General features: G+C 37.0%; 1 protein-coding gene across 5 annotated transcripts in view; it reads right to left on the bottom strand.

The window, feature by feature from the left end:
- The window catches only part of LOC122254995 (uncharacterized), a 194766-nt gene that overhangs the window by 32053 nt on the left and 142944 nt on the right, over window positions 1-19769 (bottom strand). The window contains exons 19-24 of one of the 5 annotated variants that reach the window (XM_086553150.1): window positions 19315-19377; window positions 18274-18376; window positions 16259-16357; window positions 12581-12679; window positions 10178-10276; window positions 8502-8600 (exon numbers count right to left, since the gene is read on the bottom strand). In XM_086553150.1, coding sequence (XP_086409276.1) covers window positions 8502-8600; window positions 10178-10276; window positions 12581-12679; window positions 16259-16357; window positions 18274-18376; window positions 19315-19377 — 562 coding nt within the window. The remainder of the gene's footprint in view (window positions 1-8501; window positions 8601-10177; window positions 10277-12580; window positions 12680-16258; window positions 16358-18273; window positions 18377-19314; window positions 19378-19769) is intronic. The other 4 variants (XM_086553151.1, XM_086553152.1, XM_086553153.1 and 1 more) reach the window with 4 other exon arrangements.

The raw sequence follows: 19769 nt of genomic DNA, 5'->3' as shown, positions 1-19769 counted from the left end.
TTAAATACTCACTGTACGCCGATGACTGTGCATTATGGCACTCCAGCAATAATGCAGAGTTCTCGGCAAATCAGATCCAATTGGCACTGGATATGATTCATAACTGGGGCCTCCAGTGGGGTTTTAAGTTTTCCATTAAAAAGAGTATTGGCGTGGTTTTTACACATAGGAGAAAGCCCAACATCAGGCTAACTCTAGACAACCATCCAATACCTATTCAAAATTCAGCTAGATTTCTTGGACTACTCTTTGATAGTAGATTGAATTGGAAAGACCACATTGGTCAATTAAAGAATAAATGTCAAAAAGCACTCAATTTATTAAAGTGCATTTCTGGACACAAATGGGGAGCTGATAGAAAGTCTTTACTGATGTTATATAAATCCCTGATTAGATCTAAAGTAGATTATGGGTCAATCGTGTATGGCTCGGCAACGAGCTCAACTCTGAAAGGTTTGAATGTTGTGCAGAATGCGTGTTTACGCGTCTGTCTTGGAGCCCTTAAGTGCACTCGCACCGAGCGCCTAGAGGTAGAGTCGGGAGTACCTCCCCTCCGTCTTAGACGCGGCCAGCTTGCGCTGACCTATGCCGCAAAGGTAGCCAGGCAGCCCCAACATCCCAACAGGGATGTTTTGCGCCGGCAGGTAGGGCCCCAGTATCGCGGCGGGAAGCCGCTGGGCAATAGACTCCATGACCTCACAGAAAAAGTCGGTATAGATCTCTCTACCATCGATACCCTGGTTCAATCAAATATAGCACCGTGGGAAACACCCAATTTTTCTACTGTTGTAGACTGGCTACCATCAGCCAAAGCCACGGTGTCGGAGGTGGAGGTACGCCAGAGGTTCAGAGAGATCCTAATTAAACATCTTTCCTTTTTTCATTTATATACCGACGGGTCCAAGACAGACGAGTGTGTGGGAGCGGGTGTATGGTCGACTGAATGTCAGTTGAGATTTCGATTGCCGAATCATACATCGATCTTTCTTGCCGAACTTTTTGCAATAGATAAAGCTTTAGATTTTGCCCTATCGACGACCCACGATAGAATAGTCATTTTTTCAGACTCGTTAAGTTCAATTAAAGCCATTAAATCACTAGAAACCACCTATAATGAAATACAGGGTAATATCATTCGTAAAATGCATAGTGCCAATAAATCAATCAAACTGATATGGGTACCTGGACACTCGGGTATCCATGGTAATGAACAGGCTGACAAACTAGCCGGGTCGACTGGCGATCTGGAGCCTGGTATTATCCGCACAGATCTCAGGTGTTTTGTCTCTTTTATAAAAGCAAAAATCCATCTCCTGTGGCAGAGTGAGTGGACCGACCTCACCATAACCAACAAGACCAAAGAAGAAGTCATAATGTGGGACACAGCCCACAGAAAAGACAGAAGGGAGGAGGTGGTGTTGGCCCGCCTAAGGTTGAATACAACAAGAATGACCCACCTCACTCCCTACATAGAAAAAAGATTCCCTCCGCAATGCCAACACTGCAATAGATATTTAACCATCAGTCATATATTAACATCATGCCATAATTTCAACAACCAGAGACAAAAAATTAAAAATTATTTCCAAATAAAAAATATAGAATTTAATACAAAAAATTTATTATCTGACAATGAAAAAATAGTCAGTAAAGTAATCACTTTTTTAAGGGAGACAAAACTTTATGACCTTATATAGATTGATAAAATAAAATGGAATCATTGGCTTAATAACCTTGGCCTGTGCCGCTGGTTGATAGCCAATAAATCCAACAAGCAAGCTGGATCGTGTCAATTTATTAAAGTGCATTTCTGGACACAAATGGGGAGCTGATAGAAAGTCTTTACTGATGTTATATAAATCCCTGATTAGATCTAAAGTAGATTATGGGTCAATCGTGTATGGCTCGGCAACGAGCTCAACTCTGAAAGGTTTGAATGTTGTGCAGAATGCGTGTTTACGCGTCTGTCTTGGAGCCCTTAAGTGCACTCGCACCGAGCGCCTAGAGGTAGAGTCGGGAGTACCTCCCCTCCGTCTTAGACGCGGCCAGCTTGCGCTGACCTATGCCGCAAAGGTAGCCAGGCAGCCCCAACATCCCAACAGGGATGTTTTGCGCCGGCAGGTAGGGCCCCAGTATCGCGGCGGGAAGCCGCTGGGCAATAGACTCCATGACCTCACAGAAAAAGTCGGTATAGATCTCTCTACCATCGATACCCTGGTTCAATCAAATATAGCACCGTGGGAAACACCCAATTTTTCTACGTTTGTAGACTGGCTACCATCAGCCAAAGCCACGGTGTCGGAGGTGGAGGTACGCCAGAGGTTCAGAGAGATCCTAATTAAACATCTTTCCTTTTTTCATTTATATACCGACGGGTCCAAGACAGACGAGTGTGTGGGAGCGGGTGTATGGTCGACTGAATGTCAGTTGAGATTTCGATTGCCGAATCATACATCGATCTTTCTTGCCGAACTTTTTGCAATAGATAAAGCTTTAGATTTTGCCCTATCGACGACCCACGATAGAATAGTCATTTTTTCAGACTCGTTAAGTTCAATTAAAGCCATTAAATCACTAGAAACCACCTATAATGAAATACAGGGTAATATCATTCGTAAAATGCATAGTGCCAATAAATCAATCAAACTGATATGGGTACCTGGACACTCGGGTATCCATGGTAATGAACAGGCTGACAAACTAGCCGGGTCGACTGGCGATCTGGAGCCTGGTATTATCCGCACAGATCTCAGGTGTTTTGTCTCTTTTATAAAAGCAAAAATCCATCTCCTGTGGCAGAGTGAGTGGACCGACCTCACCATAACCAACAAGACCAAAGAAGAAGTCATAATGTGGGACACAGCCCACAGAAAAGACAGAAGGGAGGAGGTGGTGTTGGCCCGCCTAAGGTTGAATACAACAAGAATGACCCACCTCACTCCCTACATAGAAAAAAGATTCCCTCCGCAATGCCAACACTGCAATAGATATTTAACCATCAGTCATATATTAACATCATGCCATAATTTCAACAACCAGAGACAAAAAATTAAAAATTATTTCCAAATAAAAAATATAGAATTTAATACAAAAAATTTATTATCTGACAATGAAAAAATAGTCAGTAAAGTAATCACTTTTTTAAGGGAGACAAAACTTTATGACCTTATATAGATTGATAAAATAAAATGGAATCATTGGCTTAATAACCTTGGCTTGTGCCGCTGGTTGATAGCCAATAAATCCAACAAGCAAGCATGGATCGACATTTCTGGACACAAATGGGGAGCTGATAGAAAGTCTTTACTGATGTTATATAAATCCCTGATTAGATCTAAAGTAGATTATGGGTCAATCGTGTATGGCTCGGCAACGAGCTCAACTCTGAAAGGTTTGAATGTTGTGCAGAATGCGTGTTTACGCGTCTGTCTTGGAGCCCTTAAGTGCACTCGCACCGAGCGCCTAGAGGTAGAGTCGGGAGTACCTCCCCTCCGTCTTAGACGCGGCCAGCTTGCGCTGACCTATGCCGCAAAGGTAGCCAGGCAGCCCCAACATCCCAACAGGGATGTTTTGCGCCGGCAGGTAGGGCCCCAGTATCGCGGCGGGAAGCCGCTGGGCAATAGACTCCATGACCTCACAGAAAAAGTCGGTATAGATCTCTCTACCATCGATACCCTGGTTCAGTCAAATATAGCACCGTGGGAAACACCCAATTTTTCTACGTTTGTAGACTGGCTACCATCAGCCAAAGCCACGGTGTCGGAGGTGGAGGTACGCCAGAGGTTCAGAGAGATCCTAATTAAACATCTTTCCTTTTTTCATTTATATACCGACGGGTCCAAGACAGACGAGTGTGTGGGAGCGGGTGTATGGTCGACTGAATGTCAGTTGAGATTTCGATTGCCGAATCATACATCGATCTTTCTTGCCGAACTTTTTGCAATAGATAAAGCTTTAGATTTTGCCCTATCGACGACCCACGATAGAATAGTCATTTTTTCAGACTCGTTAAGTTCAATTAAAGCCATTAAATCACTAGAAACCACCTATAATGAAATACAGGGTAATATCATTCGTAAAATGCATAGTGCCAATAAATCAATCAAACTGATATGGGTACCTGGACACTCGGGTATCCATGGTAATGAACAGGCTGACAAACTAGCCGGGTCGACTGGCGATCTGGAGCCTGGTATTATCCGCACAGATCTCAGGTGTTTTGTCTCTTTTATAAAAGCAAAAATCCATCTCCTGTGGCAGAGTGAGTGGACCGACCTCACCATAACCAACAAGACCAAAGAAGAAGTCATAATGTGGGACACAGCCCACAGAAAAGACAGAAGGGAGGAGGTGGTGTTGGCCCGCCTAAGGTTGAATACAACAAGAATGACCCACCTCACTCCCTACATAGAAAAAAATTTCCCTCCGCAATGCCAACACTGCAATAGATATTTTCCATCAGTCATATATTAACATCATGCATAATTTAACAACCAGAGACAAAAAATTAAAAATTATTTCAAATAAAAAATATAGAATTTAATACAAAAAATTTATTATCTGACAATGAAAAAATAGTCAGTAAAGTAATCACTTTTTTAAGGGAGACAAAACTTTATGACCTTATATAGATTGATAAAATAAAATGGAATCATTGGCTTAATAACCTTGGCTTGTGCCGCTGGTTGATAGCCAATAAATCCAACAAGCAAGCATGGATCGACATTTCTGGACACAAATGGGGAGCTGATAGAAAGTCTTTACTGATGTTATATAAATCCCTGATTAGATCTAAAGTAGATTATGGGTCAATCGTGTATGGCTCGGCAACGAGCTCAACTCTGAAAGGTTTGAATGTTGTGCAGAATGCGTGTTTACGCGTCTGTCTTGGAGCCCTTAAGTGCACTCGCACCGAGCGCCTAGAGGTAGAGTCGGGAGTACCTCCCCTCCGTCTTAGACGCGGCCAGCTTGCGCTGACCTATGCCGCAAAGGTAGCCAGGCAGCCCCAACATCCCAACAGGGATGTTTTGCGCCGGCAGGTAGGGCCCCAGTATCGCGGCGGGAAGCCGCTGGGCAATAGACTCCATGACCTCACAGAAAAAGTCGGTATAGATCTCTCTACCATCGATACCCTGGTTCAGTCAAATATAGCACCGTGGGAAACACCCAATTTTTCTACGTTTGTAGACTGGCTACCATCAGCCAAAGCCACGGTGTCGGAGGTGGAGGTACGCCAGAGGTTCAGAGAGATCCTAATTAAACATCTTTCCTTTTTTCATTTATATACCGACGGGTCCAAGACAGACGAGTGTGTGGGAGCGGGTGTATGGTCGACTGAATGTCAGTTGAGATTTCGATTGCCGAATCATACATCGATCTTTCTTGCCGAACTTTTTGCAATAGATAAAGCTTTAGATTTTGCCCTATCGACGACCCACGATAGAATAGTCATTTTTTCAGACTCGTTAAGTTCAATTAAAGCCATTAAATCACTAGAAACCACCTATAATGAAATACAGGGTAATATCATTCGTAAAATGCATAGTGCCAATAAATCAATCAAACTGATATGGGTACCTGGACACTCGGGTATCCATGGTAATGAACAGGCTGACAAACTAGCCGGGTCGACTGGCGATCTGGAGCCTGGTATTATCCGCACAGATCTCAGGTGTTTTGTCTCTTTTATAAAAGCAAAAATCCATCTCCTGTGGCAGAGTGAGTGGACCGACCTCACCATAACCAACAAAATTAAAGAAGATATCGAACTGTGGGGCACAACCCACAGAAGAAATAGAAGGGAGGAGGTGGTGTTAGCCCGTCTCAGGGTAAATGCCACCAGAATAAACCACCTCACTCCATATATAGAAAAAAATTTCCCTCTGCAGTGCCAACAGTGCAATACAATATTCTCCATAAAGCACATGTTAATAACCTGCATCAAATATAATAATAATAGACAAACAATTAAAAATTACTTTAGAATTAAGAATATTGAATTTAATATAACAAACTTATTATCAGACAACGAAAAAATAATAAGTAAAGTAATCACTTTTTTAAAGGAGACAAAACTTTATGACCTTATATAGATTGATAAAATAAAATGGAATCATTGGCTTAATAACCTTGGCTAGTGCCGCTGGTTGATAGCCAATAAATCCAACAAGCAAGCAAGCTGGATCGACATTTCTGGACACAAATGGGGAGCTGATAGAAAGTCTTTACTGATGTTATATAAATCCCTGATTAGATCTAAAGTAGATTATGGGTCAATCGTGTATGGCTCGGCAACGAGCTCAACTCTGAAAGGTTTGAATGTTGTGCAGAATGCGTGTTTACGCGTCTGTCTTGGAGCCCTTAAGTGCACTCGCACCGAGCGCCTAGAGGTAGAGTCGGGAGTACCTCCCCTCCGTCTTAGACGCGGCCAGCTTGCGCTGACCTATGCCGCAAAGGTAGCCAGGCAGCCCCAACATCCCAACAGGGATGTTTTGCGCCGGCAGGTAGGGCCCCAGTATCGCGGCGGGAAGCCGCTGGGCAATAGACTCCATGACCTCACAGAAAAAGTCGGTATAGATCTCTCTACCATCGATACCCTGGTTCAGTCAAATATAGCACCGTGGGAAACACCCAATTTTTCTACGTTTGTAGACTGGCTACCATCAGCCAAAGCCACGGTGTCGGAGGTGGAGGTACGCCAGAGGTTCAGAGAGATCCTAATTAAACATCTTTCCTTTTTTCATTTATATACCGACGGGTCCAAGACAGACGAGTGTGTGGGAGCGGGTGTATGGTCGACTGAATGTCAGTTGAGATTTCGATTGCCGAATCATACATCGATCTTTCTTGCCGAACTTTTTGCAATAGATAAAGCTTTAGATTTTGCCCTATCGACGACCCACGATAGAATAGTCATTTTTTCAGACTCGTTAAGTTCAATTAAAGCCATTAAATCACTAGAAACCACCTATAATGAAATACAGGGTAATATCATTCGTAAAATGCATAGTGCCAATAAATCAATCAAACTGATATGGGTACCTGGACACTCGGGTATCCATGGTAATGAACAGGCTGACAAACTAGCCGGGTCGACTGGCGATCTGGAGCCTGGTATTATCCGCACAGATCCCAGGTGTTTTGTCTCTTTTATAAAAGCAAAAATCCATCTCCTGTGGCAGAGTGAGTGGACCGACCTCACTATAACCAACAAAATCCAAGAAGATATCGAACTGTGGGGCACAACCCACAGAAGAAACAGAAGGGAGGAGGTGGTGTTAGCCCGTCTCAGGGTAAATGCCACCAGAATAAACCACCTCACTCCATACATAGAAAAAAATTTCCCTCTACAATGCCAACAGTGCAATACCTTTTTTTCAATCAAGCACATGTTAATAACCTGCCATAAATACAACAACAATAGACAAACAATTAAAAACTACTTCAGAATAAAGAATATAGAATTCAATATAAAAAACTTACTATCAGACAATGAAAAAATAATAAGTAAAGTAATCACTTTTCTGAAGGAGACAAAACTTTATGACCTTATATAGATTGATAAAATAAAATGGAATCATTGGCTTAATAACCTTGGCCTGTGCCGCTGGTTGATAGCCAATAAATCCAACAAGCAAGCAAGCTGGATCGTCAGCAGATAGCCTCTAGCACATGTGCCACAAGTTCGGCAAAGCACTGCTCACAACTTGTGCCCTTTTGGCACTTGTTGTAATTCTTTTACTTTTACTGAATTTTATTGCATATTTTATTGTCTTAAAGGGTTGCGACCATAGGCTAAATTCATGGTCAGCCAAAGGAAAAACTTTTTGAATATGGAAGGAAGAGAGACCTTTTGTGTTAATATATTTATATAATAATAAATGATGATCGGAACTATTCTTTTATCTTTCAAGCCCTTAATTTGATAAAACACTGAAATGAGAATGTTTGCCTGACTCTAGCCACGCCTGCTCGGCAATGTCCTGTGTAGGAACTCTTTCTTTCTGCATACAAACTGACATACACTCATACACATACATAACATACATTTTACACGTCTTCGACTGTCTCGCACATACACGGGTGCTGATCCCTTATCAGCTGGTGGCAGCCTACCCCTACACAGGACGAGATTCACGTTACCATGGATTCAATCGGGATTTTACTTTGGGGCAAGGGAATGTCTCGGGGAATCACTACAATCATACTTATTATTATCAGAATTGTTATAACTAATCATTATAACATTTATATTATAAAGAAACAGAAAAATCTATTTATTTCTATTTTATAGAATAATCTATGAAAAAAAAAATATTGAAAAATTCATAGAATAAAGAAATAAATATCAATAAAATTAATGATAAAAGATGAAAAACATTCCCTAATCAAATTATAACAATAATTGTTATAAAATTCCATAAAGACAAAGAAGAGAAAAGAAACAAAAGCAAAATTCTTCTGGTGCCTTTAAGAAGTCACTCGCTTTCCAATCGCCTTACACTTCTCATTCTTGGCGTTCACTTCTCCGCCCTTCTCAAGGAGCGTCTCTGCAACAGCATGATGGCCGTTGCGGGAAGCCCAGTGTAAGGGAGTCTCATCTGAGGGAGGAAGATGCTTGTGTTAGACGTCTGTTTGTGAGTAATGAGCGTGAGAAGGGAAGTGAGGATGACAATGAGAAGGTGAATGTGAGGGAGAATGAGACTAGTTTTAGGAATGAGATTAATAGAGATGATTAGGGTGATAAGGGTAAGGGCTAGGAATAGTATGGATATTTTGAATATTAATAAAATTGCAAATACTTAGAATGTTAATGAAAATAAGAATTATGAAAAGGTATAGAAACAAGAAGGAAAAGAAAAAAATATATATGTATGATAATCAGAAAGAATATTATAATGAAAATGAATGTATGATAATTATTTATCAGTAATATATATATTTTATATATATATAATATATATAATATAGAGAATTATACAGAAATATAGAGTGACAAAGAGTAGGAGAATTATACATGTGGGGTTTTCTTGCCACATTCGTGCAGTAAATAAAGATGTTCTTTAGCCATTGAAACACGTGGTGTTGTTGAGCGTCTGCTAATTTATTCAGAAAATCATATTGATATAAAATGATTTACACTTCTGTTTCAATGCAGTTAAAATATATAGTCTTCATAATGGAAAAACATACACCTGATAAATGGTGTAACATAAACAAAACATGTCTTTCTTGTAGTAAATAAGCGTAAAATAAAAAACATCAAAATATTGGTGGAACATGGGAGACATTACGTATGTCAAAGAAAACGGACTCGCCGTTAGGGGGGACTTAACTAAACTTTTATATTTCTAAATTTATTACTATCATTATTCATCATCACCATTATTATTATCCTTGTTATCATAAATATGTCATTACCATTATCATTAGTTCTATTATCATCATGAAAGTGTTATCATCAACATTATCAGTGATGATTACTTTATCATTAATATTGTTATCATTACCACCATCAACTTTATGAAACTTTTCATTATCATCACTATTGTTGTTGCTTTTATTGCCATTACTTTCTCCATTACATCATTGTCTTTGTCATCACTGACAAAGACCTCGCAACAACACCACCAACAAAAGCATGTAGGAGAACAAGAACAGGATCACCATCAAAATAACAATAATGAGAAGAAGAAGGATGATAACAATTGATAATTTAGTAGTAATGGGAGTAACAATGATAGTTATAGTAATAAAATAATAATGATAATATGAATAGCACCATTGATGATGATTATGATTGATGATCAGGATGATCATATTTCTTGTAGATAATCAGGAAAATAATAATGACAATGTCAGTAATAATTAAGATGATCATACTTATTATTATCATAATTATCATAACTAATCATTATAACATTTATAGTATAAAGAAATATAGAAAAATCTATTTATTTCTATTTTATAAAATAATCTATGAAAAAAAAAATACTGAAAAATTCATAGAATAAAGAAATAAATATCAATAAAATTAATGATAAAAGATGATAAAGATTCCCTAATCAAATTATAACAATAATTGTTATCAATTCCATGAAGACAAAGAAGAGAAAAGAAACGAAAGCAAAATTCTTCTGGTGCCTTTAAGAAGTCACTCGCTTTCCAATCGCCTTACCATCCTTAGCCTTGGCGTTCACTTCTCCGCCCTTCTCGAGGAGCGTCTCTGCAACAGCATCTTGGCCGTTGCGGGAAGCCCAGTGTAAGGGAGTCTCACCTGAGGGAGGAAGATGCTTGTGTTAGACGTCTGTTTGTGAGTAATGAGCGTGAGAAGGGAAGTGAGGATGACAATGCGAAGGTGAATGTGAGTGAGAATTACAGTAAGAAGGTGAATGCGAGTGAAAATGACAATGAGAAGGTGAATGTCAGTGAGAATAACAATCAGAAGGTGAATGCGAGTGAGAATGACAATGAGAAGGTGATTGTGAGGGAGAATGAGACTAGTTTTAGGAATGAGATTAATAGAGATGATTAGGGTGATAAGGGTAAGGGCTAGGAATAGTATGAATATTTTGAATATTAATAAAATTGCAAATACTTAGAATGTTAATGAAAATAAGAATTGTGAAAAGGTATAGAAACAATGAGATAATGAGAAAGAATATTAGAATGAAAATGAATGTTTGATAATCATTTATCAATAATATATAAATATTTTTTATTACTATGATAATTATTGTAATTTTTATTGTTTTTATTATTATATTTATGAACACCATTGCAATAATAACAGTAATCATGATAGCTATAATGATAGCAATGGTAATAAAATGATAAAAATCATAATGATAGAAATATTGGTAAAGATAATTATGACAATAACATGAATAATAATGATAATGAGGAAGATAAAAATAATCATGAAGATAATAATAATGATAATTCTTATAATAAAGATAATTATATAATATTCATAATGATAATAATGATAATGAAAATATTAATGATGATAAAAATAATAACATCGATGATGATAATTTCTAAAAATGATAATAACAAAAATAATCATTATCACTAAAATTAATCATTATCATTAATGATAATTACAATTCAAAAAAAAAATATATATATATAATCATTTATAATCAATATTTAAAATATTCATTATAATAAGAATTATCATCATAATCAATAAATATTATTTCCATCATTACTGTTATTACTATCATTATTCACCTTCCAATCACCATCATTATTATCATTATATCATTATCATAAGTTCCATCATTATCATGAGAGTGTTATCATCAGTATCATAAAATATTTCCTTCCTTAATATTTGTGGGGTTTTCTTGCCACATTCGTGCAGTAAAGATAAATATTATATTAAAGATAAATATTCGTGCAGTAAAGATAAATATAAATAAGTAAAGACAAATATAAGATATTCGTGCAGTAAATAAAGATGTTCTTTGGCCATTGAAACACGTGGTGGTGTTGAGCGTCTGCTAATTTCTTCAGAAAATCATATTGATATAAAATGATTTACGCTTCTGTTTCAATGCAGTTAAAATATATAGTCTTCATAATGGAAAAACATACACCTGATAAATGGTGTAACATAAACAAAACATGTCTTTCTTGTAGTAAATAAGCGTAAAATAAAAAAACATCAAATATTGGTGGAACATGGGAGACATTACGTATGTCAAAGAAAACGGACCCGCCGTTAGGGGGGACGTAACTAAACTTTTATATTTCTAAATTTATTACTATCATTATTCATCATCACCATCATTATCACCATTGTTATTATAAATATACCATTACCATTATCATTAGTTCTATTATCATCATGAAAGTGTTATCATCAACATTATCAGTGATGATTACTTTATCATTAATATTGTTATCATTACCACCATCAACATTATGAAACTTTTCATTATCATCATTATTGTTGTTGCTTTTGTTGCCATTACTTTCTCCATTATCATCATTGTCTTTGTCATCACTGACAAAGACCTCGCAACAACACCACCAACAAAAGCATGTAGGAGAACAAGAACAGGATCACCATCAAAATAACAATAATAAGAAGGAGGATAACAATTGATAATTTAGTAGAAATGGGAGTAACAATTATAGTTATAGTAATGAAATAATAATGATAATATGAATAGCACCATTGATGATGATTATGATTGATGATCAGGATGATCATATTTCTTGTAGATAATCAGGAAAATAATAATGACAATGTCAGTAATAATTAAGGTGATCATACTTATTATGATCATAATTATCATAACTAATCATTATAACATTTATAGTATAAATAAATATAGAGAAATCTATTTATTTCTATTTTATAGAATATTCTATGAAAATATTTTATTGAAAAATTCATAGAATAAAGAAATAAATATCAATAAAATTAATGATAAAAGATGATAAAGATTCCCTAATCAAATTATAACAATAATTGTTATAAATTCCATAAAGACAAAGAAGAGAAAAGAAACAAAAGCAAAATTCTTCTGGTGCCTTTAAGAAGTCACTCGCTTTCCAATCGCCTTACCATTCTTAGTCTTGGCGTTCACTTCTCCGCCCTTCTCGAGGAGCGTCTCTGCAACAGCATGATGGCCGTTCCAGGAAGCCCAGTGTAAGGGAGTCAGACCTGAGGGAGGAAGATGCTTGTGTTAGACGTCTGTTTGTGAGTAATGAGCGTGAGAAGGGAAGTGAGGATGACAATGCGAAGGTGAATGTGAGTGAGAATGACAATTAGAATGTGAATATGAATTAGAATCAACATGAGAAGGTGAATGTGAATGAGAATGACAATGGCAATGAGAATGTGAATGTGAATGAGAATCAACATGAGAAGGTGAATGTGATAGAGAATGAAAATGAGAAGGTGAAGGTGAGTGAGAATGACAATGAGAAGGTGAATGTGATAGAGAATGAAAATGAGAAGGTGAAGGTGAGTGAAAATGACAATGAGAAGGTGAATATGAGTGAGAATGACAATGAGAAAGTAAATATGAGTGAGAATGACAATGAGAATGAAAGTAAGGTGAATGTGAGTGAGAATGACAATGAGAATGTGAATGTGAGTGAGAATGACAATGAGAAGGTGAATGTGAGTGAGAATGACAATGAGAAGGTGAATATGAGTGAGAATGACAATGAGAAGGTGAATATGAGTGAGAATGGCAATGAGAAGGTGAATGTGAGTGAGAATGACAATGAGAAGGTGAAGGTAAATGAAAATGACAATGAGAAGGTGAATGTGAGTGAGAATGACAATGAGAAGGTGAAAGTAAATGAAAATGACAATGAGAAGGTGAATGTGAGTGAGAATGACAATGAGAAGGTGAATGTGAGTGAGAATGACAATGAGAAGGTAAATGAGTGAGAATGACAATGAGAAGGTGAATCAGTGAGAATGACAATGAAAAGGTGAATGTGAGTGAGAATGACAATGAGAGGGTGAATGCGAATGAGAATGACAAAGAGGAGGTGAATGTGAGTGAGAATGACAATGAGAAGGTGAATGCAAGTGAGAATGACAATGAGAAGGTTAATTAGAATGACAATGAGAAGGTGAGTGTGAATGACAATGAGAAGGTGCATGTGAGTGAGAATGGAAATGAGAACGTGAATGTGAGTGAGAATGACACTGAGAAGGTGAATGTGAGTGAGTGACAATGAGAAAGTGAAAGTGGGTGAGAATGACAATGAGAAGGTGAATGTGAGTGAGAATGACAATGAGAAGGTGAATGTGATTGAGAATGACAATGAGAAGGTAAATGTGAGTGAGAATGACAATGTGAATGTCAGTGAGAATGACAATGAGAAGGGAAATGATAGTTACAGTGACAATGAGAATGACAATGAGATGGTGATTGTGAGTGAGAACGACAATGAGAAGGTGAATGTGAGTGAGAATGACAACGAGAAGGTGAATGCGAGTGAGAATGACAATGAGAAGGTGAATGTGAATGACAATGACAATGAGAAGGTGAATGTGAGTGAGAATGACAATGAGAAGGTGAATATGATTTAGAATAACAATGAGAAGGTAAATGAGTGAGAATGAAAATGAGAAGGTGAATATGAGTGAGAATGACAATGAGAAGGTGAATGTGAGTGAGAATGACAATGAGAAGGTGAATGTGAGTAAGAATGACAATGAGAAGGTGAATGTGAGTGAGAATGACAATGAGAAGGTGAATGTGAGTGAGAATGACAACAAGAAGGTGAATGCGAATGAGAATGACAATGAGAAGGTGAATGTGAATGAGAATGACAATGAGAAGGTGAATGTGAGTGAGAATGACAATGAGGTGAATTTGAATGAGAATGACAATGAGAAGGTGAATGCGAGTGAGAATGACAATGAGAAGGTGAATTAGAATGACAATGAGAAGGTGAATGTGAATGACAATGACATTGAGAAGGTGAATGAAAGTGAGAATGACAATGAGAAGGTTAATGTTAGTGAGAATGGATATGAGAAGGTGAATGTGAGTGAGAATGACACTGAGAAGGTGAATGTGAGTGAGTGATAATGAGAAAGTGAATGTGGGTGAGAATGCCAATGAGAAGGTGAATGTGAGCGAGAATGACAATGAGAAGGTGAATGTGATTGAGAATGACAATGCGAAGGTAAATGTGAGTGAGAATGACAATTCGAATGTGAGTGAGAATGACAATGAGAAGGTAAATGTGAGTTACAGTGACTATGAGAATGACAATGAGATGGTGATTGAGAGTGAGAACGACAATGAGAAGGTGAATGTGAGTGAGATTGAAAATGAGAAGGTGAATGTGAGTGAGAATGACAATGAGAAGGTGAATGTGAGTGAGGATGGCAGTGAAAGGGGAATGTGAGTGAGAATGACAAGGAGAAGGTGAATGTGAGTGAGAATGACCTTGAGATAATGATCATAATAATATTAATAATAATATTAGTAATGAAAATAATAATGAAGATATCAATGATGTTGATAATAATAATTCATAAAAATAACAACAATGAATGGCAATGAATATTATCACATAGCTAGAGAGGTAAGAATCATTATAAAATTATTATGAGAGAATTAATAGATTACTTATAATAGAAGGATATAATGACAAATGGAAGGGAGATATATGTGGACACGAATTAACATGATAATGACAATGTTAATGATACTTGGAATGAGGGTGTAAGTAAATGATAATGATCAAAATGATGCATATAATGTCAATGTAAAGGAATATCAATAGGACAGTGATATTAATAGTGAGAGATTTAAAATGAGAATCCAAAATATCATGAAGGGAAAGTGAAAATGACATTAATGATATGAATAAAGAAAGTGATCACATTGAGAGCTACAAAAATAAAGTGATTATTATAATGAAAATAAGTTTTAGCAAGATATGAAATATAAGACGAAATGAGGCCAATAATGAGAATGAAAAGGAAAAGGATAGAATGGATTATAAGACAAGGAATGAAAATACTAATGATATTATTTCCTGAAAGATATAAGAATAATTTGGAAAGTGGTTACAAGGATGAATAGGACTAGAATAAGAAAATCAGTTAATAGAGTGGAAAGAGATTGGGAACAACACTTATGATGAGATTGAGAAGAAAAATGAGTGACAAGGCTACTCAATATTCTTAGGAATGAGAATGAAAATGAGAATGAAAAAAATATTAGTTAGAATGATAAGTAGAATAGGAAGGAGAAAGATAATGAAAATGATTGATATAAAAACAATGAATAAAGATGAGAATCGGATAGATAATTTAAATGATAATGCATCATCTTCGTGTCCTTTGGAAAGGCATTACTCGGCACCTGCCTCTAGAATACCCAACACTCTCTCTCCTCTACTTCGAACCAAACAAAGATGAAGGCTATACTATATCTGCTGGCTTAATATTGACTCAAGACCCAAGAGCATTGGCGCCTCTGTGGCTAGAGAAAAACCTCTTGCCCTCAATTGACCTTTTCTGAGGGCACTGGGCGACCCCTTTGGCTCCAAGTATGAGGACTGAATTAACAAATAAATGACAATTATTTGAAAATAATCACATATAATCTATAAAAAAAGAAAGATTGATCAGAGAAATACAAAAAATGAAATAAAATTAGTAATATTACCGATGATAAACCTATCATCATTAATACCATTAGGTGACAAGAAAGAAAACTTTAGACCCTTGATAGCTTCAAAAGCTTTCCAATCGCCTTACCTCCTTCATCCTTGGCATTCACTTGCGCACCAAAATTGAGGAGTGTCTCGACCACTGCCTCTTGACCTCCCCAAGCAGCCTCGTGTAATGGGACTCGACCTGAAAGTTAAAGAGGTAAATTTGCCGCGTTACGAAATACCACAAAAGTGGTATCGATGGATTCCTCTCAACCTCTACTATTCATATATAGTGAAATTAATGAGCGCTTGCACCCCTTGGAGCCCACAATCTGGGTCCCGATAGTAGGGGAGGGCATGAAGTAGATCAGGGAAATTGCGGGGTAAAATATGAATTCCGGCCATATTTCGTATGCAAAATCTTAACCAATTACCTACCTAACTTTGCTTAGGTTTTAAGTTTGCCCTAGCCAAGGGGGGGGGGGGCTTTGCCTCTCCTATTCAGGGCACTTCGTGATACTTATGATGCGTAATTAGTTCTGAAGATGAAAATGCCGCGACCACGAACAACCTTCACACTGCGCCATGATGACAGCAACTGAGTCTTCGTCTCATATTTTCCCCAGGATAGGAAACTAGGACCGATAATGACGCGACCACTCAAAAGAGGGCACTCTAGAATTATATTGGAAACAATGGGGAATATTGCGCCTACTATCGAGAGAACATAACAGCACATGCAGGTAATTCATTGAGGGTTTCCAGTCCATAATTTGTTGCTAGACGTAAATACGTAAACACAGCCATGTTTGAATTTCAGGGCGAGGATGGTGGTGTTTCGGGGTATTTTGCACAAGGTATGTTGCACGAAGTGCCCTAAAAAGGAGGGGGTCCAGGGAAGGGCGAAGCCCCCCTTTGGCTAGGGATTAATTCAAAACTAGGCAAAGTTAGGTAGGTCATCGGGTTAAGATTTTGCAAGCGAAATATGCCCCGAAGTAGGACGAGGTAGCACGAAGTGCCTTAAAAACCAGATTGTGGGGTCCAGAGGTGGAATCGCGAATGATTTCCACTATATATGAACAGTATAGGTTGATAGGAATCCATCAATACCATTTTTATGGTATTCCGTAACATTTAACGACGCGGCGTTGTTCGGAAAATTTACCTTATATATTTATGTATAGGCCAACTTTGGAGTGAGAAACAGTTCAGAGTTTATATATGTATATATATGTATGTATATATATATATATATATATATATATATATATATATATATATATATATAAATATATATATAAATATATATATATATATATATATATATATATATATATATATTATATATATATATATATATATAATATATATATATATATATATATATATATATTCATATATATACATATACATAAAAATATGTATTAATATATATATATATATTATATATATATATATATATATATATATATATATATATATATATAATATATGGACATAGGTAAATATATGTGTATACAGATATACATGCATATGTATATATACATATATAGGGAAATATGATAATAATAATAATAATAATAATAATAATAATAATAGTAATAATAATAATAAAAATAATAATAATAATAATAATAATAATAATAGTAATAATAATAATAAAAATAATAATAATAATAATAATAATAATAAGGAATCAATTTAGAAGATTTACACTTTGCCTGTGTTAACTGCATGAAAGAAGCCTACCTTCAAGAAAACCACATCCTTCACAACATTTTTTTTTTTTTTCTGCTCATCAAATTTGTACTATTCAAAAAGCAATGCATCTGGAATTGAAATGAGTCAAAGAAGATAAAGGGATTAATAAATATATGTCAGTTTGGTTCTTCAGATTTGCTTCCCTCATTTTCTTATTGTTAAATACATGTAAGCTGCAGCAGTTGGTAATTCATATTCCATTTCCACAGTTCAAATTTCACATTCTTAAAACTGTGAATCTCGTCATCAGCATCTCTGGCCATCGAAAGCCAAGACCTAATTAATTCTACATCACACACAAACCAAAAAGAAAATGTCGAAATGGACTTTCTAAAAGCATTGCTATTGCTGGCTTACCCAAGAAAGCCGTGTCACCCAAGAAAGTCGAGAGGGCGCCTTCAGATAGGGAGCCGAGGGCGGTCTGCAGCCCTTCGGTGTCGCCTGCTCTCACCAGAGCACGCTGAAAGGGAAAGGCTATGGTCAGGACTTCCCACTTCCACATGGACGAGTATCTTAATGCCTATACAACAAAGGAAAATAGGAAAAAAACACCAATATGCCCAAGAACTTTTCGCTTTCCTGTCTTTTCCTACGTTGTTTTGTTCTCGATTTGTTCAGCAGGAATCCTTGTCAATGTCTGTGCACATTTTAGTACATTGTGTTCTTGTACACCATATAATCATATCGGCAAGTGTTGTAGCTTTGATGTACAGTGCGTAAAGGCCCCAATTTCTCTCTCTCTATCCATTTCTAACTCCATCTCTCTCTACCTATCGCTATCTCCTAACTCCGTCTAGCTCATTTCATCTATGAAATTCTAGTCCTTTCTCTTCCTGTCATCTCTATGCTTCTCCCTACACCCTGTCTATTTATCCTAGTTTCTCCTTTTACTCCATGTCCCTCATTTTCCATTTATCTCTGCCTTTCTACTTTCAACCCCACTCAGGCTCTCTCTCTTGCCTTCTTCTCCATCTATATTTCTCTTTATTTCTATCTCTTCTTTTCTTTCTCTCTCTTCTCCTTCGTCTTTTCTCTGTTTACTTTTCCTCCTCCCACCTCTCTTGCCTCTTTCCCTTCCTCTCTTCCCTATCATCTCTCTCTCCTTTTTTTTTCTTTTTTTTTAATATTTATCTGTCATCCTTTACATTTTTTTTACTCCTCTCTCCCTCTCTCTCTCTCTCTCTCGCTCTTTCTTTCTCTCTCTCTCTCTCTTCCTCTCCCTCTCCCTCTCCCTCTCTCTCTCTCCCTCTCCCCCCTTCTCTCCTCTCCCCCCCCCTCTCCCTCCCCCCCCTCTCTCCCTCTCCCCCCCCCTCTCTCTCTCTCTCTCTCTCTCTCTCTCTCTCTTTCTCTCCCTAACACTCTCTCCCTTAGTATGTCTGCCTGTGGCTGTGTACTTACAAGTTCCGCATTGCTTGCCTGGGACGTCATTCCGTTGGCTGTTGGTGCTGGAGGTAACGAGCTCTGAGGAAGACATTACCTTTACTTAAAATAATATTAATGATAAGAAGCAAATTGACAATAATGCTAATGAATAAAGAAAAAAAAGATCAGTAGTAACAATGAGAATTATTAGTATTTGAGATTTTGCAATCCAAACCAGGCATTTTTAATATCAGTGTTTTTATATCTTATTCACTTATTTCGTTGATTTATTTTTCTCTGTGTTGTATTCATATTCTTACTTTAAAAAAGCGGAATTGTTTCATAGTATTAGTAATAATCTTCAACTATAGAAAGGGTAGTTAGGAACAGAACTCAAATGTCACAAGATGCATGGCACATACAAACATAAAAAACACACTCACAAACACATATGGGTGCTGAAAAACGTGAGCACATAGTCAAATCCACAC

This window comes from Penaeus japonicus, unplaced genomic scaffold (assembly GCF_977035675.1).
Source record: "Penaeus japonicus unplaced genomic scaffold, GWHDUDI00000001_assembly GWHDUDI00000028, whole genome shotgun sequence".
Classification (NCBI taxonomy): domain Eukaryota; kingdom Metazoa; phylum Arthropoda; class Malacostraca; order Decapoda; family Penaeidae; genus Penaeus; species Penaeus japonicus.
This window is presented reverse-complemented; position numbering and strand designations above follow the sequence as displayed.